At 51.7% G+C, this 21600-nt stretch overlaps 4 protein-coding genes across 4 annotated transcripts; 3 read left to right on the top strand and 1 right to left on the bottom strand.

The window, feature by feature from the left end:
• Nucleotides 1–5494: 5494 nt before the first annotated feature.
• AYL99_11868 (hypothetical protein) lies at nucleotides 5495–5956 on the top strand (the record flags this gene model as incomplete). The annotated part of the gene is made up of 1 exon (XM_018843372.1): nucleotides 5495–5956. The coding sequence occupies one exon, from the start codon at nucleotides 5495–5497 to the stop codon at nucleotides 5954–5956; it is 462 nt and encodes a 153-aa protein (XP_018687355.1).
• Nucleotides 5957–6432: 476 nt separating this feature from the next.
• Nucleotides 6433–6756, bottom strand: AYL99_11867 (hypothetical protein; the record flags this gene model as incomplete). The annotated part of the gene is made up of 1 exon (XM_018843371.1): nucleotides 6433–6756. One exon carries the CDS (start codon nucleotides 6754–6756, stop codon nucleotides 6433–6435), a length of 324 nt encoding a protein of 107 aa, XP_018687354.1.
• Nucleotides 6757–10245: 3489 nt separating this feature from the next.
• AYL99_11866 (hypothetical protein) lies at nucleotides 10246–10610 on the top strand (the record flags this gene model as incomplete). The annotated part of the gene is made up of 2 exons (XM_018843370.1): nucleotides 10246–10533; nucleotides 10584–10610. 2 exons carry the CDS (start codon nucleotides 10246–10248, stop codon nucleotides 10608–10610), a joined length of 315 nt encoding a protein of 104 aa, XP_018687353.1.
• A 4253-nt stretch (nucleotides 10611–14863) lies between these two features.
• Nucleotides 14864–15579, top strand: AYL99_11865 (hypothetical protein; the record flags this gene model as incomplete). Its single annotated transcript, XM_018843369.1, has 4 exons — nucleotides 14864–14892; nucleotides 14981–15023; nucleotides 15074–15151; nucleotides 15217–15579. The coding sequence occupies 4 exons, from the start codon at nucleotides 14864–14866 to the stop codon at nucleotides 15577–15579; spliced, it is 513 nt and encodes a 170-aa protein (XP_018687352.1).
• Nucleotides 15580–21600: the final 6021 nt, after the last annotated feature.

Below are 21600 nucleotides of genomic sequence, written 5' to 3'. Positions count from 1 at the left end.
AGTTGACAGACATTCGAATCCCACGTCTTGATTGAACCTCTTGTTTTTTGGGGGATTGTACTCTCCATCCCCTGTGATTGTTATGCTGTTTGCTTCGCTGATTGAGTGCATGTTGAATATCTGCGTGGCCGGGAGGGCTGGAGGAGCAGACAAGGCTGGAGGGGCAAATGGAGGTCCAGGGACACGATGACAGTTGGGCACTCGACACCTTGGTGTGTCTCTCTCGTCCATCCTTTTGTTCTGTTTTTCGTCTTGCTTCGGTCCTCTTCCGCGCCCATTGAGACCACAGTCCGCTGAAACTGTATCTCCACGGCTACCCCCTACCCGCTGCGCCTGGACTCCGGGCATGCAGATGAAAGCCCAGAACGGATGACACCGCAACGGGAAATCACCATCGCCTGCACGCACTGTTTCCGCCAAGCTGCTATCGCAGGACTCTGCTTTCATCTTCGGCTTGATGTCCGGCGGAGTCGAGTTGAGACATTATTTCCGTGTTCCTAATCCTGCAGTGTTATCATGTTGACTTCGGTACTCGGCGCCAGCGTGGGATGAGAACCTTTCTTTCTGATCGAAGAAACATGTTGACTGTTGAGAGAGTCCGGATGGTATCCGTAAACGTGTCCTGGAATTGCAGCAGAAATGTACGACGGGCAAGGGTGAGCCACATATTCTTCACGCACCCCGTTTCCATGATCGATGGCTCACCCGTCCGTGTTAGTAACTGTACACAAGGCATCAGACTGCACAATTGATGTTCCTCGTGTTGACACCTCGAATCTGTTCACGAATCCCCGTCGCTGGCTTCTGGAACCAGGGTGATCGAGTATCCTCTCTCCTTTGTCGAGCCAAAGCCAGAGCGTGGGAGAGCTGGAAAGGTATGAGGGTTCGAACGATAGCTGGGATCCTGGTGGGATGTGGCACACTTTCAAGCAAGATGGGGGATGTCATGTCATATCTTATCTTGTTTGTTTGTTTGGCTTGTACCAATGTTTTTTGACATATAGGAAGGATACCATTGATGACTCTCCTCCCCCGGACAGCAACGTGTAGGCGGATATTGAGAAGATGAAGAAGGCACGCAACACGGGGCTCATTTAGAGCAAATGGTCGCGATTGAAGTTATAATACAGTCGGACACGTGCAGAGGAGGGCTCTCAGTGAGACAAGCCACTCGGCCATTTCTCCCAGAGGCTGCAATACCAAGCTCATGTCTTTGCCCTTATCACCGACGACGGGGCAAGGAATCACCTCATCACCTCCATCCTCCAATTCTTATAGCCACGTTGCCCTTGAACCAAGTACCACGCAAAAATAAGGCCAACCATACCTAATGAAGCTGTCGAGCCCGCTTTTCGACAATTTGCTTCCCGAGTGAGTCTCCCTTCATTTGATCGTCAGATACATCACGTCTCCGATGTTTCGCTCTGATGTCATTTGCGCACGTGCATACATGAAGGTGCACGAGAGGGGGCATGAGGGCCGCATGAAAATAGCAGATTTGTAGCTCCAGGGGAATGCTCCCGAAGCTGGCGGTCCGGCGTAGTCTCTCACATATCTGCACTCCGTTACGCCCTCCGCTCCGGTGGCGCAAGGCTGCAAGTTGCCCTGGGTCTTTGCACGAATGCCAATTCGAAATGCATCCCGATCATTTCTCGTGGTCGAAGAGGTCCAGATTACCGAATCGGGCACACGTGATACTTTGATCTTGGGGACTTCTTTCGCCAGACCTGAGCTTCAAAGCAGAGGTTGAAGAGATAGGATGGTGCTCGATGGCAGAGCCGGAATGGCCCCAGTACAGAAAGACGGGTGAGTATTGAGGCGTAAATGTTAAAAGCGGCCAGGCTCGACAAGACACAAACTCGTCGACAACCCACAGACCGTGAGCATGTCCTGACCAGTCGCTTCGGCGTACTCGGCCGCTTCGGCGTACTCGGCAAAAGATCTTGACGATGGCGATTGGACAGCAACGACGGACGTCAAGGCTGGGCAACCCGTGACTGGTGGCAGCCTTGAGGCATCCACGAGAGCTTCAAGCAGTTGAACTTCCAAAGTTTCAACCAAAGTTCCAAAGTTCCAAGATTGCCAGCCAAAATTCCAAAGTTCCAACAAAAGTTCCGAGATTGCCAGCCAAAATTCAAAAGTTCCAACAAAAGTTCCAACAAAAGTTCCAACAAAAGTTCCAACCAAAGTTCCAAAGTTCCGACCAAAGTTCCAAAGTTCCAAAGTTCCAAAGTCCCAAAGTTCAAACAAAGATTCCAACAAAAGTTGAGCTCTCAGAAGTGTGACTGTCCGGAGAGTGCCCGGGTTAGGCGCCACGCTACTGCAGATGTAAGCACTAACGCCAAGAGGCAGCCAATGGACAGATGCACATGTCTGCGCTACTGAATGAGCCACCCAATGGAAAGATACGCTAATGCAGAGAGTCAGCACTAATTTCTTGGCACTCAAAGTGCCAGCAGAACAGCTTTCAACAAAGCAGAAAGCAACTCTGGAAGTCCAGGTCGACTTTGTGAGAAAGGTCCTTGTGACGGAGGCCTGACGCTAATGCAAGACGGAACCGATACTAAACGAACACCCCAATGGAAGACTCTACAGGTCTGCGCTAATGCAGAGAAGCGGTTCCGATTTCTTGGCTCTTGAAATGCCAGCAGAACAACTTTCGAGAGAGCAGAAAGTAACCTTTCAAATCCAGGTCGACGACCTGCGAGAAAGTCCTTTGTCTGAACCCTGACGCTAATGCACATACAAGGCGCTACTAAACGAGCAAGCCAATAGAAGACTTTACAGGTCTACGCTAATGCAGAAAGTAAGCACTAGTTTCTTGGCTCTTGAATTGCCAGCAGAAACAACTTTCAACAGAGCAGAAAGCAACTCTGGGAGTCCAAGTCGACTTTGTGAGAAAAGTCCTTTTGTCGGACGCCTGACGCTAATGCAAGACGGAACCGATACTGAACGAATAACCCAATAGAAGACTCTGCAGGTCTGCGCTAATGCAGAGAGTAGGCACCAATTTCTTATGTAGCTCTTGGATTGCCAGCAGAGCAGCTTTCAGAAATCAACTTGTGAGAAAGGTCCTTATGTCGGAGGCCTGACGCTAATGCAAGACGGAACCGATATTAAACGAACAACTCAATGAAAGACTCTATAGGTCTGCCAGCAGGATAACTTCCAACAAAGCAGAAAGTAACTCTTAAAGTCCAGGTCGACTTTGTGAGAAAAGTCCTTTTGTTGGAAGCCTGACGCTAATGCAAGACGGAACCGATACTAAACGAATAACCCAATGGAAGACCCTACAGGTCTACGCTAATATAGAGAAGCGGTACCGATTTCTTGGCTCTTGGATTGCCAGCAGAGCAGCTTTCAGAAATCAACTTTTCAAGTCCAGGTCGATTTTGTGAGAAAGATCCTTTTGTCGGACGCCTGACGCTAATGCAAGACGGAACCGATACTGAACGAATAACCAAATGGAAGACTCTGTAGGTCTACGCTAATGCAGAGAAGCGGTACCGATTTCTTGGCTCTTGAAATGCCAGCAGGACAACTTTTGACAGAGTAGAAATCAACTCTTGAAGTCCAGATGACTATACGAGAACAGTTCCTTTCCCGGACGCCTGACGCTAATGTAAGACGGAACCGAGACTTAACGAACAACCCAATGGAAGACTCTGCAGGTCTACGCTAATGCAGAGAGTAGGCACCAATTTCTTAGCTCTTGGATTGAGAGCAGAGCAACTTTCAGAAATCAACTTTTCAAGTCCAGGTCGATTTTGTGAGAAAGGTCCTTTTGTTGGAAGCCTGACGCTAATGTAAGACGGAACCGATACTAAACGAACAACCCAATGAAAGGCTCTACAGGTCTGCCAGTAGGACAACTTTCAACAAAGCAGAAATCAACTCTTGAAGTCCAGGTCGACATTACGAGAAAAGTTCTTCTGTCGGAGGCCTGACGCTAATGCAAGGCGGAACCGATATTAAACGAACAACCCAATGAAAGACTCTACAGGTCTGCCAGCAGGACAACTTCCAACAAAGCAGAAAGTAACTCTTGAAGTCCAGGTCGACTTTGTGAGAAAAGTCCTTTTATTGGAAGCCTGACGCTAATGTAAGACGGAACCGATACTAAACGGACAACCCAATGGAAGACTCTGTAGGTCTACGCTAATGTAGAGAAGAGGCACCAGTGTCTTGGCTCTTGAAATGCCAGTAGAGTAACTTTCAACAGAACAGAAATCAACTTTTCAAGTCCAGGTCGACTTTGTGAGAAAGGCCTTTTCGTCGGAGGCCTGACGCTAATACAGAAGCAAGCGCTACTAAACGAGCCACCCAATGGAAGGACTCGCAGGGATGAACTAATGCAGCGAGTAAGCACTAATTTCTTGGCTCCTGAATTGCCAGGAGAACAACTCTTGCCAGAGCAGAAAGCAACTCCAACTCAGGTCCAGGTCGACTTGTGAGAAAAGTTCTTTGTCGGAATGTGTGAGGCGGCAAAGATGTGGCGTGGCAGGTTTGATTGGCCGTGCGTGGGCTTGGCGTCACGTGCAGGTGTGGCTTTGCCTTGTCCGAGCATGTCTGACACGTCTCATGCCATGTCAGCCATTTATGGACCGAGGGATCTTCCTCCGCCGAGCTCTTTTTACTCCGTCCTTCGTCCGGGCGGGCCGGCCACCGGAACCGCCTTGAACCGCCTTCGCCCGGTCTGAAGACACTCTCGACCACACTCATTTCTCTTCCCATGATGGTTCTGCATGAAGGAGACTGACTATATTCGACAGCATATTCGTCAGCATGCTTCATGTGTCCTCGATTCATTTTGGAATCCTTTACAACTCAATGACAACGAGGCCTCCCCTCGTGTCCGCAGTGTCAACTGTGACAGAATGCTGGTCACCGTTGCTTCATTTATCCAACCTAAGATGGTCGTCGCTCCATTGAGAGACTTGCTCTTCGAGAACTCAACGAAAGCGGACCGACACGGGACCTGACTCTAGCAAGAAGCCGACGCGGTCTGAAACGTGGAAACCGAACAGGCAGCCCCTTTGGCTCCAGAGGTGATCAACAGTGCTGCGGATGATCACGAGAACGGAGATCGTGCCACTTGTTACTGACTGGGAGATCTCTGCTGGGACTGGAACGCACGGTGCAACGAGATGACGAGTGTGATTCTGTGTCTGGCTGGGCCCGATGTCGTTGGTGCAGCCGAGAATGACAGGTAAAGAAGGCCGGCATATGTATGTGGCTTCGTACAGTCTGGTCAGCGCACGAATATACTTACTTGCATTTTTCGCCGTGATCTGTGTTTCTCCGTCGTGGAGCTTTTTTATCTCCTCTTTCATGTTATCGATTTACCCCTCTGCTCGCCCTGCTTCTTGCTGACACTGCTCCAACAGGTTTCGGACCTTTTCTTGCATGGTTTGTATAGCTTCTATGACCTTCACATTCTCCAGTTTCGAGCTCCATCGCAGATCTCTAGTGTTGAACGGTCATGCTATGCCCCATGCATGACCTCTGGAAGTCGAACAATGGGCCAACTCCGGTAGCCACCCTCAAACATGCAGCCCAGCAGATGACGGCACTGTGCTGGATCCAGCCGCTGGCCGTGGAGCTCAACGACGTGCTGGCTGCCGGCTTCTTCGTCAAAATAGGGCTCGATCAAAAGCCCTCTGTGAGTATGGCGTCTCCGGAGCCCCCTTCCGCCGAGGAGCCGTGCGAGACTGGACCTTCGTACGGCGAGCCAGCCATCAGTGTCCCGGCATTCCCGTCCGCATGTACACAGTCGGATGGCTTGCAGCCCCAGGATCAGACCCTCCACCAGCGATATCAAGGGGATCTGAGGGAGAGAGCACACATACCTGTGTTACTGACCGTGTTCAGCAGCAGGACCCAGACTCTCCACGAATCCCCTCTTTCGCGGATCATATTCCCAACACTGGCGGCTGAGGGATCAGCACGGTTGTAACTCGCCTTCGATCACGTGACGGCGGACAGCGGAAGCCTCGCCATCCCCCAACGAAACTCTTCCAGCTACGATTTCGGAAGAAGACGCCCAGCCCGAAACCCGAATTTTACGAGTCTCCCAGGACGATCTTGAGCCAGATTGAAAACGGCCGGCGCACTCCCCGTCATTTGGGGAGTTGAACGACGGCCGAAGTCGTTGAGTTTGTTGACCGAAACGCACGAACCTGTCTGAGAAGCACCGCTCTCGGACGGTAGCCATTGGGAGATGATCTGTCCATGTCGCCTTCCTCTCAAATGTTGAGGGTGGTGATGCTATCTCAGTTCATGGTGGGGATGCTGTGTCCAACTCGCGTGGTCGGTGGATAAGCATGGTCCTGAGAATATCATGGCGAGGCCACAACCATCTTCAAATGCTTCATCACGGGCTGCGCTCCAGCAGGTCTCTGAAATGGCGGAAGTGCTCGGAGAAGAGTTCCATCAATTAAAGTCGTCATGGTTTTGCATATACCACTCTCGCGCATCCGGGCCCTCCTTGACGATTTCCATTGCTTCGTGGCGGCGATCAGAGGATTCTTCCTTCTCGATTTCCTGGCGGCGTTGGTGACAGGAGTTCTGAAATTGGACAGAAACTTGACCTCGGAGAAGATAGATGGCGCCCCAGACGGGATTGTGCCTGGGGGCGGAGCAAAAGACGCTGCCGAGGCTGCTGCAGGTTTCAAAGCGCAGAAAGTCCAGCATATCAGCTTGTTGCCCATCGCCGATCGAGGCAATCAGCGCCAGCCAGCCAAGGTTCTGCACCATTTGAGCAGCGGTTGTGCAACAAGCAAAAGCTCCCTCAACTTGGTGTTCGACCGGGGACAAATCGTTCATCGCCTCCCTCAGATACCAGGATCGTACCAACGGTTGTTGGCGGTGCGGATCCTGGAGAAGCAGAACAACGGGAGAGGGTGGAGGGAAAGACGGGCAAGCTCGATATTGATGACCAGAAACTCGATGACGTGTTCTTCAAATTCCCAAAGCAGGTGTGAATGCGGCATTCTTCAAAGCACGCCTTCCTGAAGTGTTTTTTGGAGGAATGCTACATTCCTACAACAATCTTGCATTCTTGGAGCAGTGCATTCTTGCAGCAGTCCTGCATTCCTGGGGTAAATTACATCCCTGTGGTTCTGCATTCCTGCATTCCACCGCCACTACACATACCGCACACACCACATACATATATACTGGGGTGTCAAGGTGTCAGGATATCACGGGGAGGAATGGAATGTCGCATCCATCAATCACAACAATCACATCAACAATCAATCCTTCTTATCCATCCACTGCCTGCTGTGCCCTCCCCTCGCCGCCTATACGCACGCCAACCCGACCTGAGCTGAGCTAACCTTCTCCTCCGCCTGAGCGTGAGCGTGTCCGTGCCCGTACCCATGGGCTCTCGATCACCTCCAGCCACCTCCAAAAAACACCTTTCCATCCCTTCCATTCACCGAACTGAGCATATACCATGTGGATATCAAGTATTCCACATGCTGTTTCGATGTCGAGCGTGATTGGGTCTGTGCTGTGCGCTTTGACATTCCAGCTGCTTCGGGCTAGCCGGCCGGTGAGAAATAGGTTTGCATTCCTTTCTTGCATTCCTGGCTGTATCCCTGCCGAAATTCCTCTATTTTTCCAACGACTCTGCATTCCCGGAGCATTTCTGAATTCCTGGGACAATCTTGCATTCCCGCATTCCTTCATTCTTGGAGCAGTCCCACAATCTTGGAATAGTCTTGCATTCCTTGAGCAATGCATTCCAGCAACAATCCTGCGTTCATGGAACATTCCTGACGCGGAGCTACATTGTTGCATTCCATCATCCCAACATCAACCTTGTAATCCTGGAACGATCCCATGTTGTTCGAACAATCTTGCATTCCAGTTAACTGCCCTGCATTCCAGAAGACATTCCTCATAGCAGATTACATTCCCGAATGCACCCCTTCATTCATACATTCCTGGCAGAATTCTCGCATTCCTGAAACAATGCCACATTCCTGGCTCCTTTTTGCATTCCTTCAGCATTCCTGGAAACAGGCCCGCATTCCCCGAATGAGAGCAATCTTACATTCCGAAAGCGGGCCGGCATTGTTTCATTCCTCCATTCCTACAGTAACCTTACATTCCTGGAACAATCCCACATTCTTGGAAAAGACGCGCATTCCTGGATCACCCTTACATTCTTTCGTCCCTGCCTGCATTCCTTGATTCTTACATTCCTACATTCTTGTAATCCAGCAACATTCCTGAAAACGTCGTGTGTTCCTAGAGCATTCCTGCATTCCTACGGCTCTGCATTCCTAGGAGCAGTTTTACATTCCAGCAACAGTGCCGCATTCCTAGAGCCACTCTGCATTCCTGGTTGAGTTCTTACATTCCCGCGGTCCCACATTCCTGGCAATAGTCTAACATTTTTGCATTCTTGCAACATTCCTGAAGTCATCGAACATTCTTACATTCTCGTGGCCCCGCATTCCTGGGGCAGTCCCGCATTCCTGCAATCCTACATTCCTGAAACAATCCTACATTCTTTCATCCCTAGCTGCATTCCTTCATTCCTAGTAACGTCCGTGCAGCATTCTTGTATTTCTGCATTCCTCGCAACAGTCATGCCGCATTCCTTGGTGCATTCCTGTTGCATTCCGGCAGCATTTTTGGAGGAATCCTGCATTCCTGAGACAATCTTGCATTCCTACCTACATTCCTAGAGCAATGCATTCCCACGATAATCCTGGAACCGCCCCACATTCTTGGAACAGTCCTGCATCCTTGCAGCAATCTTACATTCCTTCACTCTTTGACTTATAGCAGCAGTCCCACTGCATTCCTCAAGCAGCCCCACATTCCTGGAGGAGTGTAGCAGGAATGCAAAACTGTCCTACATTCTTCGAGTACTTTTACATTCCTCGTACCAGTCTTATTTATATTCCCGCATTTCTGCATTCCTGCCTGCATCTTTGCATTCCTCATAACAGTCTTGCATTCCTGCATTCCTGGAATGATCTCACATTCCTACGAAACCCTTCAACATTCTTTCATTCCTGCCTACATACCTGCAACAAGTCTGCATTTCTGCATTCCTCGTAACAGTCTTGCATTCCGGCATTTCTGGAATGCTCTTACATTCCTAGAACAGATGTGCATTCCTAGCAGTCCTTGCGCATTTTTTGCGGGAATTCCACATTCCTACATTCCTCCATCCCCGTAGTAATCTTACATTCTCAGAGCAACCCCACATTCTTCGGATATTCTTGCATTCCTACAACAGTTCCACATTTTTGCATTCCTCATAACAGACGTGCATTCCCGGAGCCATCCTACATTTCTGCATTCCTCCTGCATTCTTGCATTCCTGGCAATAGTCATGCCGCATTCCTGGGTGCATTCCTGTAGGAACCCTGCAAAAATCTTTCATTCCTCCCTGCTCTCGCAATAATTCTGCATTTTTGCACCCTTGATAACACTCTTGCATTCCTGCATTCCTTCAACGGTCCCACATGGTTGGAGCAGTCTTGCATTCCCGAAGCAATCCTGCATTCCTGCATTCTTGGCTGGATTCCGGCTCTCCTGCAACACTCCGTCATTCTTCGCTTCCGGACACATCTCCCACAACATAGCGCCCATTAGGGTGCCGTGGCCGTTCGAGGACAAGTGCCAGACCTCGTGGCCTCCAAAACCCTGTCTCTTGTCCACGTCAAACGAACTGCAACTTGTTGAGCAAGTTCTCCAATGCCGTTCGCAACTCCCTCCATGGGATCAGCTTGTCTTTCGAAGAAGACCGGAACTTTCAACGACAGCGAGTACTCTGCAACCTCGGTTGGTGATCTTGCTGACTCAGAACTCTCACCCGCTCGATGAAACTTGCACGCCGTGAATGTGAAAGTGGCATATGCATGCAATAGAGTGGCACGGGTCATTTGAACCTCCAATATTACGATGTTTCGACCATATCCAACTGCAACTTCGAGAACCCCTGCCTTTGGCTGGCCCGGAAAGTGATTGGCAACCTCAAACCTGAACTCGAGTTCGAGCACCAGTCATGGTGGTATCTTGCAGCGGCCGGAAAGTCAACCCGTCCCTTGGCCTAGGCCCCCGTCAATAGCAAGAACGACGGCAATCTGAAGAAAGAAAAGACTATCATTTCTCTTTCTCTACCCAACGGCACGGTGCCGAAGATGGTCGGCCGCCCCCCAGGCTCCTCCTCGGCCATGCATCACAAGGCCTTCCAGGTTGGACTTCCCATGTCTCTCAATGAGACCTCTTTCGGGTATTTGGGGTCGACAGATCTGGCTATCGTTGGGCACACGTTCACACAACCGTGCCTCCTCACCCAGACCGGCACCAAACAACCAGCACCTTCAGCCCGACATCCGCCAAACATCCTACACGTTCCTGTCCCTCCAAGCAAATGCTGCAGGTTCAAAGGACGAGGCCCTGGCGGATGCCCTGGCGGCGGCCCACGGACCACCTGCGTACGCATATGCAGATGCCGTGCATGAGCGTGTCGAAGATGGGTTCGCCCGACTGGTCCATCTTGCGGTAGATGAGCAATCGTATCGTGCGGGAGCGTCTTCGGCTGAACGCTGCAGTCGAACAAGGCCTCGTATACCAGATAGGCGCTCAGCAATTGCTAAAGACCCCGTGCACGTTTCCTCCCTTTCTCGTTGACATGGTCGTGCAAGCGCGAAGTACGACAGTCACGTGATCATAGGTCGCAGGAGACGGTGTAGCAGGAGGCTGGACCTGAGGTGCATGTATCGTGTGGAGGACGAGGCCCGAATCATCCAGGATGTTGCGGATCGGCTGTCATTGGAAAGGGAGCACCGGCAGGAGGAGGCGGTCCCCGGGCTGAGCTCGTCGCCAAATACGCCTGAACTACCTTTCTTTGCCCCCCCCCAAACCGATTTGGACATCTCCAATCCCTCTCGTCATCTTGACAGCCGAGTCCCAGGGATGGTATACTTAATACTGGCCAGTCATCCGCCGACGGCTAACTGCTCAGGCACAAACACCAGTGCCACCATCGTGGAAGGGCTCGCAAGACGTCCCTCGAAGCTCAGGACTCTTGTGGCGAACACTAGGAGCAAGACAATCAAGCAGCAAGGACGAGTTGTGTTGACGTGGTCATCGCCCGGCCCGATTCCGAAGGCGACCCCATTTTGAGCAGATTCGGGCGAGGGGACGACGTCAATCACCGGAGAGAGAATAAGCAGAAGTTGTATTGACCGTACCAGGGTAACCACCGTCCAAGAAGGCCACACCACAGAGTGATCGACGGCGTTCCTTGGGTTCCCATTGTGCCCAAGCTCAGTTATCTCTTTTGGATGATGAAATGTGCTTTCTTGTCCCCATTGCCCTGGGCGAAAGTGGAAATGAGGGCAAGAAGCAGGGGCTGTGTAAAGATGTGGCCACCAAGGACGCGGCCACCACCCAAGTCATTTGCAAGGCAGATGCTGCTCGCATCGGAGAGCGTGGCATTGAGCAGCCTGCCGAGATCAAGGGCTGTCTCTTTAACTGAAAGGTGGCATAAAGGACCCTGTCTCTTCAATCCAGACATCAGCAACCAAGCGAGGAGACCAAGGCTGTCTGTCTGTCTGGAGCCTGTATCCCGGCGAACTCAAGTTTTGAGTTTCGGTGCGAGTTTGCTGATGGGTTGAGCGGGTTGAATCAATATTAATCCAACCATCCACCACACCGACATACAGTACCATCCATAGACATCGTGTCGTAGACAAAGGCCCGGTCGACACCCAACCACCACGCTCGTAGGAGTAAATTATCGTACCACATCGAAATTGCAACTCAGGTTGAATCGGCATGAACTGCACGAGAACACTTCCACTCTGTCACAGGCCGGTGGCTGGAATAGTGGTACGGCAAAGTTGTACGTTCCACGGCGGATTCCTGTCAATGTCGTCAGGTGCTGAACCGTGACACTTGGCACTGTGCATGGGCTTTGCATGCGATTCTCTGAACGCGGAGACGCTCCGGCTGGAAGTCCAGTCTGCCCAGGCAGTGCAATCGGTTGTATACAGGTGGGCAAAGTTGTTGCGGGATTCAACTGAGCAAGACAGGTGTCTTGACCCTGGTTTCATCATTTGTCGTGGCTGAAATACTCATACCGGCGCCTTGCAAGGGGAGATATAACCTGACGAGGTAATAGGACTTGGAGTAAGAGAGGTGCCCTCTCTCAGAAGCCATTCTGATCAGGGAGAGCATAATCAACCCGGGCAGAGAACATGCGGACACACTTCGAAAACCTGGAGGAATGGATCGGGGATGGATCTGTCCGGACGAGCCCAGCCTGGTAGAGCCAAGTCCACAGACCCGAGCCACGTCTATCGTCACAAGCATCTCAGCATAAATAAAGGGCTCCAGGTCTCCGATGACACGATTTCTGGTGCATATTAGCCACATGCTCCCAACAAAGGATAGGAATGGTCTGCTTACTGTCACAGGATGTGAACACGGAGACGGGCCAAGTTAATACCAAAGCAAATCTTCTGCAAGATGACGATGAGGTTTGACAGTGGATGGGCCACGCCCAGAGTGTTTGGTGTGGTTGCTCGAGCAATATCTCAGAATGACCGGATACGACGAGCTATTGGTTTTCAACACCAAGGTCAGAACCAGCCTCCTGAAATTTGATGATTTGGGAAATTTGGAACTGGTGGCTCTGTTGTTGTGGTACCCCCAAGTTGAACAACACACCGAATCATGGAATGAGTAAGTAAATGGCTTGTTGTCTGCTTGACGAAAAAAGACCTCGCAAGACGGCCCTTGTCATCTCGCCCCGTTGTCAGAAAACAGAAAATATGTGTGTAATGGCTTTTCTATGGATGTAACTTGGTTTCACGAGGAAACATTGCAATAGACTGAGGTGTGAGCCCATTGGGGCTCCTCAAGGGCTCCATGGGCCTGGAGGTGGTCCTGCATATGCTCCTGCAGGTGATCCCTGAGATGCCTGCTGGACACCAGGACCGGCACTATCGCCGCCAACAAAGCCCTTGAGTATTGTCGGGAAATAGGTATTGTTGTGCCCGGTAGTCACAGAGACCTCCGCTGGACTAACCGCGACGATTGACTGCCCACTTTGGGTGTGAGTCTGACCAAGGTCTGTAGTTTCACAGTTCCACCTTTCTTTCCAACGCCAGCAGGGCCTCTAAGGGCCGAGGATTGCTTCGAGAGTGGGTGAAGAAAGGAGAGAGGAGAGGAGAAGGGTTCAGAGTATCGATGCGCGATTCGAGGGCCCTGTAAATCAGTTAGTTTCGCGGTTTCACAACTCAGCACACCGGGGATTCTGAGGAAGAGTTACCACAAACGCAATGGATGTCGCCAAACGAGCAGATTGAGACTGTTTGATGAATAGTTGTTGTTGACGTTGTGATAAAGTTATCAGTAAATGCTGGGTCGGTTACCGCGGCAACCCTAACGGGTTGCAAACAAAACAACAAAAAAAATTCTGAGGCGGTCCTGCATCCTGGAGCTGACCCTGGGGGTGGTCTTGAAGTTGATGCTGCAGCCAGGAGGTGATCATGGGGTGGTCTTGGAGATTATTCTGCAGGTGATTCTGCATCCTGGAGGTGGCTTTGGAGGTGGTCCTACAGCTGATTCTGCACTCCGGAGGGGGCCTTGGAGATGATGGTGATTCTGCAACCTGGAGGTGGCCCTGTGGGTGAGCTTGGGGTGGTCTTGAAGGTGATCTTGCATTTGGTCTTGAGGGTGGTTTTGAGGATTGCCTGCCGGCCACCAGGGACGTCGCCATCGCCGCCCACAGACTGTATAGGTATGCTGGTAGTCACAGAGACCTGTGCTCGACTGGCCGCGACGAATGGCTGCCCACTGGGTCTTGCCAGCTGACCTTGACTGCGACTCTCATTGGGGGCTGCAATGCCACAGTTCCGTCCTTTATGTCCAACGCCAGCAGAGCCTTCAAGGGCTGAGGAATCCTTCGAGGAGAGAGGTTCGAGGTGAGGAGAAGAGTTCAGTGTGACCAGGGTCTGTGATGCCACGATCCGCCTTTTCCCATCCGACGCCAGCAGGCCTTCAGGGCCTAAGGCAGAGGCAGGAGAGAGTGCCCCGAAGACAGGAGAAGATCACTGACTCACCAGGCACGATGGTAGGATCCTGCGATCCGTTTTCACGGTTGCCACAACTCCCATGGCTCCCACAATTCCACAACTTGGAAGCGAGGCTACTCACAGATGATTTCACCGTCACAGAGCGGCGGGGTTGAGGCTGTTCAACGAACAGGTTGATGGTGTTGGGATGAAGTTCTGGGAAGTCAAGTTGGTGGGCAGCGGCGTGCAAAGGGTGATTGTCAATGCGCAGACGCAGGAATCGAGAGCCGAATAATCCCCCGAAAGTTCCCCGAAAGTTCCCCGAGAGTTCCCCGAGAGTTCCCCGAAAATCCCCAATGTCTCGGTATCTGTCTCTACCAGAAGCATGGCAGTTTGTCCACCTTTACTGGCACAACCGCTCAGCCAGCGCTTCACTCAGAAAGCAACGTACTTTGGGGACCAGAAAAGCCCGACAGAATCCTCTTTGTCGTGGCTGTCTTTGCACTTTCGGTCCTGGGTCTATATACCGTCGGGGTCCCCAACGCGGTGGTTACTTCGAACAATTCAACGCCAATGCCATCTACGACTCGATGGCTCAAGCTGATCACGAGGAAGATCATGCTATCAGAAACCTTCAACGACGGTGAGAAAATCCCCCATATGTTATCACACCTGATGTATTTTCTTCGACAATGCATCCTGTAAGTTGGGCAATTTGTCCCGGTTCTCGAGTTTGTCTCTCAGCGTAACCTTGATTACTGCCTGCACACCTGCCGATGCAGCTACGACTTTCAGTGCACCTCTTCGTGATGGCCATTGGGCAGGTCGGCCAACACTTGTGAGTGAACAGCGAACTTGAGCTTTTGCTGGAACGTCGACTTTTGCCGGGCATTTCTCCGCACGACTAGCTCACCGACACATCTCAGCGCCATTGACCACTTGGGCCAGGGTTATAACAGCGGTGTCAAGGTCTGGACAGTCGACAATATTGGAAGGGACCGCTTCTGAGCTGGAACCAGGACGTGAATACGCATCAGGACGACAGGGTCGGACCAGATCAGGTCGGGCGCCCAGGGATCCCATTCCAGTCTCACAAGGTGAATTCGGCGCACAAGCTCGTGGACTCTTTTTGCCCTTGTTTGCTCACTGACTCTCGAAGCAGATCTCCTCCGTATACATTCCGAAGTGCCCCGGTCACGTGATCGTCCAACTTCGTGCGAGAGTTTCATCGACACATTCCACGACACTTCCGCCACACTGTGCCCAGTGCACCGGTTTCTTGCACTATCAGGCCCTTACCGCATCTCACATTATCACACGCCCGGATCATACGTCTCTGGGCAAGGACCGGGCTTTGGGACACGCCAAAACCGCCAAACAGGCCAAGAAAGTCGAATTTTACGGGGTATTCCTCCGAGCCACCAGTCAACCGACATATTATACTACTATTCAGCACTTGAATAAGCAAGATAACGGATGTCTCTATGTCGACAGGATCGAAAATGCAGAAATATATGGCTTCTGAGCTGGAAACCTACCGGAAATGGTCTCGTTTTGTGCCGATCCGACACACCCGGAGCTCGACCCCTGTCCAAAATCACAACCACTGATGCCCACGACTTCGCGAGTGGGATATAGCTAGAGAAAGAGAGGATCATCTTCAGCAGATATGTGAGACGGAAGAAGATACAGGTTTGCGCGGACGCAATCGTTTTCAGCGCCCCCTCAAAAACGCCGCCAAAAAAAAAGGATTTTTCGCGATTGTACTCTGTCGCTTGCTGATATCACAGGCAAAACTATATTGAGCTTGTTGGCCACGCTCAGGACAATCTCCTAAGTATATTTCTGAAGCACCCGCCCGGTATTTGAACGCTACATAGCCGTCGACGCTGGCAAATCCGCTCGTAGCGGACGACGCGACTATCCACCAGCTACGCTCCGGACGCCTAAGTCGAATACATTACTGCACTTCTATGGCCGACGGCTACGTCGGACAACAATCAAAATACGAATCGGACGCGAATTGACGAAGTTGATTTTTTGCGACCTCGCCGGCGTGGGGGCCAAAAGTCGACCACCGAATTCCGACTCCAGAATAAGTCTATCGTGACCGGCGTGTCGCAAAACGCACAGAGCCATACGAAATATTACTCTCCGGGGCGTGGTGCGGACGCGGGAAGGGGTTTTGTCGCGCCGAGGGTCCCCCCGGACACCGGGGTAGGTTTCGGCCAATTGGCACGTGAGGGCGTTCTAAGACGCCGTGCCATGACGGGCGTGACTCAAAGTACACGGAACTATACGCGAAATCGCTCTCCGGGATGTGGTGCGGGCGTGGGAGTGTATTTTACCGTCTCGAGGGCCCCCTCCGCGGGCATCCGAAGGGCTTTCGACCCGTTAGCGTGTGAGGACATGTGCAGAACGCTATGAACGAGGATGAAGAGCACTAGGAGAGGCTCAAGGGATGTGTTGGGAGTGTCCTGATGGCCAGGAAGCTTTCGAAAGTAGGGGAAGGGGGGTGGGAGGGAGCGCCTCGAGGAGATTTCTCTTCCGCCTTGAGTGTTCGAGTCCTGAACGGCTCAGGGAGTTCAATCCCATGATGGGCAAGCACGAAAGGATAGATATTGTCTGGAAATGCCAGAGCAGACGGAGGGGAGGGGAGGAGGGCGTACGTATGTATGTCGTCTTGCACGACCCACGGACGAACAGGACTCCGTCAGTCATTAACGGCATCGGCAGCAGATCCAGAAGCAGAAACATACGCACATACACATACGGATGCAGAAGTAGCTACAGCTGCTGCAGCAAAAGAAGCATCAGCAGCAGCAGCGGCAGCGGCATCGTCATCATCATCATCATCATCAGCAGCAGCGGCAGCGGCATCGTCATCATCATCATCATCATCAGCAGCAGCAGCAGCAGAAGAAGAAGCAGAAGCAGAAGGAGCAGCAGCAGTGTCAGAGAGCTTTGGGGTGGGATCGTTAGACGGAGAGTCAGAGGGTTTCAACACGTATCTTGATTGTATAAAGCTGTCCTTGAGACATCGACTTCTCGCACTGTTGAGGGCCTCTCCAGCAGTGCGAGAATAGAGGTCCTATTTATCTCTTTCTGTGTATACCTTGTGGGGGCCACTCGCCCTAATCGCCCCATGGGGTGTTGCCGGGCGGGAAGCCCGGGTGACACATTGTAACAGCCAATGTAACAGCCATGGGGTGTTGTCGGCCGGGAAGCGCATTGCAACAGTCATTGTAACAGCCCTGCTTCCCTGGTGACAACTTGGGTCTGTTTGCAGTGTGTCGCAGTACAATCCACAAAGCCACCCTGTCATCAAGAGAGAGTGAGTCCCTGTGCAGCCAATAAAGCCCTACTTGGGTCTGTTTGCAGGCATCGCAGTGCAATCCACAAAGCCACCGTGTTATCAAGGCAGAGACTGCTATGCATCCGTGTCCGATCAACAAAGCAGCCCTGGTGGATCTGCTGACAGTATCAACAAAGACGCCCTACCGCCAAGGCAGTGACTGCTACAAGGACTCCCTGTCATCAAGGCAGGGACTGCTCATCCGTTTGCAGTCGACAAAGCCCCGGTTGGGTTTATTTGCAGCGATTTGACAAAGGCTTCTGTGGTGGATCTGCCTCCAGTATCAACAAAGGCTTCTGTGGTGGATCTGTCTCCAGTATCAACAAAGGCTTCTGTGGTGGATCTGTCTCCAGTATCAACAAAGGCTTCTCTGGTGGATCTGCCTCCAGTATCAACAAAGGCTTTGGTACATTATGCACTTGAGGTGATTCCTGCTCCACCGTTGTTATACATGAATATGCAAAGTACTCGACCGGATACAACTGCCTCCGCACACAAAAGACGCGTCCGCCCTCGCACTGCCTTACTATCTTCACCATCTGATGTGATATATGTGCCACAGCCTTCACAGGATGAATTCACGCTCAAACAACGCGCAGAAGCCTAGCGCTCCTGGCCAGGCGCCCGGCTCGCTTTCTTCTTCCGATGGTAACACGTCCTGCGCGCCGCAGCCATCATCACCACAACAGTCGAATCTTCAGCCACTACCCACTCACTCTGATCAATTACAGGAAGTGCTCAAACTCGCAGAAGACGTCGTCTTACACAAACTTCCTCTCACGCCAGACGACGAACCCATCAAATTCACCATTTCTCGAGAGTCGTGGTTGAAACTGCAAGAAGACTCTAACTTTGCCCTGTGTACAGAAAGGTACGTGTCAGAGAGCCTTGGGGTGGGATCGTTAGACGGAGAGTCAGAGGGTTGAACACGTATCTGTATTGTATAAAGCTATCCTTGAGACATCGACTTCTCGCACTGTTGAGGGTCTCTCCAGCAGTGCGAGAATAGAGGTCCTATTTATCTCTTTCTGTGTATACCTATTGGGGTCCGACTTGGCATTGGGGTCTGTCTTGGCATTGGGGCCGCCTTGGCATTGGGGGCCGTTCACCCCATGGGGTGTTGTCGGCCGGGAAGCGTATTGTAACAGTCATTGTAACAGCCCTGCTTCCCGGGTGACAGTACGGTACCTCAAGATCCCAGACTCCTCTTCCTTTGGCGGCGCGCTGACATTTCTTAGGAAATTATTTCGGGATTTCTTCGATAGCTCGGTCTCTCTTATTACTATTATACCTCCTCCAAGCGAAAGACACCAGGCCGTCCTTGAATTCCTTGCGGAACTCGCACAGAGTACTCGATTAAGCTTAACATCCACTCTTATGGATAAGATATCAGTCAAGCAGGGTTCAGCTATCAGAATGGTCACAGGAGACTACGTATCAGCGCAAAAAATACCCGACTTATTTATCGAATGGAGTAAGAGTATGAACGATAATAGAATTCATACGATTATCGAAGTGAGCCAGACTCAATCTCTCTCAGAGCTCCGACGTCTCGCTCCGTTCTATATGAATAATAACGCTAATGTTCAACGCGTTGTTCTAATCAAAATGACCGAAACGCCAACATTCAAATCTCCGGTATCGACCGAAGTCTCTCAGGAATTTCGAATAGACGAGATAACCGGTGTGATTTGGTACGGTACCGCCAAGGTGATTGGGGCAACGAAGATACTGTGGGAGGTGTGGGAACGGGATGCTACTGGTGTCCCAGAGTCGATTTTTCGGGAGACTTTCGCGTTCGGAGAGACACCATCAAGAAATCTTCCTTTCTTGAAAATCTCTAAAGGAACCTATGGCGATACAGCAATTCGGAGGGAGATAGATATTTCTATCAAACCGCAGAAGATGAAAAGATTCTGGACTAAATATTGGGTTCGCGCGAGCTGGAAAGATGCGGACGAACGGGTGTATCCGTTAGGTATTCGGAGAGTGACAGGAGCTGATATGTCAATCCAGCCGAGCCGAGTCGGGTCGGGTTCACTCTGCAAGCAGGCAGCGATCGTGATAGCTATCGCGGTAGCCATCATAGCTGTCAGAGAGCTTTGGGGGTGGGATCGTTAGACGAAGAGTCAGAGGGTTGAACACGTATCTTGATTCTTTTATTAAGCTGTCCTTGAGACATCGACTTCTCGCACTGTTGAGGGTCTCTCCAGCAGTGCGAGAATAGAGGTCCTATTTATCTCTTCTGTGTATACCCTTTGGGGGCAGACTTGGCATTGGGGTCCGTCTTGGCATTGGGGTCTGTCTTGGCATTGGGGCCCGACTTGGCATTGGGGGCCGTTCACCCCATGGGGTGTTGTCGGCCGGGAAGCGTATTGTAACAGTCATTGTAACAGCCCTGCTTCCCGGGTGACACGGTCTCTTGGTCAAAATCAACTCATCACCGAACCACCTAAATATAACTAAGAGGTCTTCTATCGCCTGACACCCTAGAGCGTCTCCTCCAATAACCTTTTGCCCTGCCGCTACCCCGAGGACGTCTAATAGCACTAGCGTTAACGTCACTTCGACAGCTTCGCCTTCCTACTTCGTCTAATTGCCCGAAACCTATCCGGTGTCCGGGGGACCCGCGGCGAGATAAAAACTATTCCCACGCCCGCACCATAACCCGGAGAGCAATTTCGCGCATATCTTCGTGCGTTTTACGTTGCGCCCGTCATGGCACGGTGTCTCATACAGGTCCCACGTGCCAATTCGCCGAATCCTATCTCGGTGCTAAGGAGGCCCCCGGGCGCGACGAAAACTATCCCACGTCCGCACCACGCCCCGGAGAGCGACTTTAACTATATTCCCGTGCGTTTTACGTTGCGCCCGTCATGGCACGACCTCTTAAGCACGTCCCATATGCCAATTCGCCGAATCCGCCCCCGGTGCCAAGGGGGACCCCCGTCGCGACGAAAACCATTCCCACGTCCGCACCATGTCCCGGAGAGCGATTTCAAGTATAATTACATGCGTTTTACGCCACTCCCGTCATGATATTGCGTCTTGTACACGTCCCACGTGCCAATTGACCGAATCCTGTCTCGGTGCCAAGAAGGACCCCGGGCGCGACAAAAACCATTCCCACGTCCGCATCACGCCCCGGAGATCGATTTCAAGTATAATTATATGCGTTTTACGTCATTCCCATCATAGCACGACGTCTTATATACCTCCCACGTGCTAATTCATCGAGACCTCCCCGGGTGCCAAGAGGGCCCCCCGTCGCGACGAAAACCATTCCCACGTCCGCACCACGCCCCGGAGCGTAATGTTTCGTATGGTTCTATACGTTCTGCGACACGCCGGTCACGATGGCGCTATTCCGGGGTCAAAATTCGGCGGATGAAATTTTCGCCAAAAAATCGACGGGGGTGAAAAATCCAACTTCGTCAATTCGCATCCGATTCGCATTCTGATTGTTATCCAAGGGAGCGACAGAGTAGGAGAACTCAGCGATATACTCGACTCCCGTGTCCAGGGCTTGGTTGGTGGACAATCGCGTCGTCGCGCCGTGACCGGATTTGCTAGCGTCGATGGCTCTAGAGTAGCGGTATCTGAGCTGGGCGCTTCGTAAATATACTCAGGAGATCGCGCTTAGCGTGGCAAAGGAGCCCGTTACGGTTGAGTCTATAATATCAGCACGGGGGACAGTCGGGACGCGAAAAACCTTTTTTTTTTGGCGGCGTTTTTCACGGGGCGCTGAAAACGATACCGTCCGCGCAAACCTATATCTTCTTCCGTCTCACATATCTGCTGAAGATAATCTTTTCTTTCTCTAGCTATATCTCACTCGCGAAGTCGTGGGCATCAGTGGTTATGATTTTGGATGGGGGTCGAGCTCGGCGTATGTCGGATCGGCACAAAACGAGACTATTTTCAGTCCGTTCCCAGCTCAGAAGCGGTCCGTTTCGATCTTTTCGACTGTATAAACGTTAGCACCGCCGTTATATTACTAACCAAAGTGCTAAATCGAGCTGCAATGTGTCGGTGGACTGACGGCTCAGCGGAATGCCCAGTAAAAGTCGACTTTCCCGCCCCATTCGGCGCTCTTGGCATGTCCAAAAGACCGTTCCTTGCCCGGACGAGATGCACCTCTCGAAAACACGGTAGTATACGACTCAGGAAGGTCCTGGTAGTATAAGGAGC

This window comes from Fonsecaea erecta, assembly GCF_001651985.1.
Source record: "Fonsecaea erecta strain CBS 125763 chromosome Unknown Scaff17, whole genome shotgun sequence".
Lineage (NCBI taxonomy): Eukaryota > Fungi > Ascomycota > Eurotiomycetes > Chaetothyriales > Herpotrichiellaceae > Fonsecaea > Fonsecaea erecta.
This window is presented reverse-complemented; position numbering and strand designations above follow the sequence as displayed.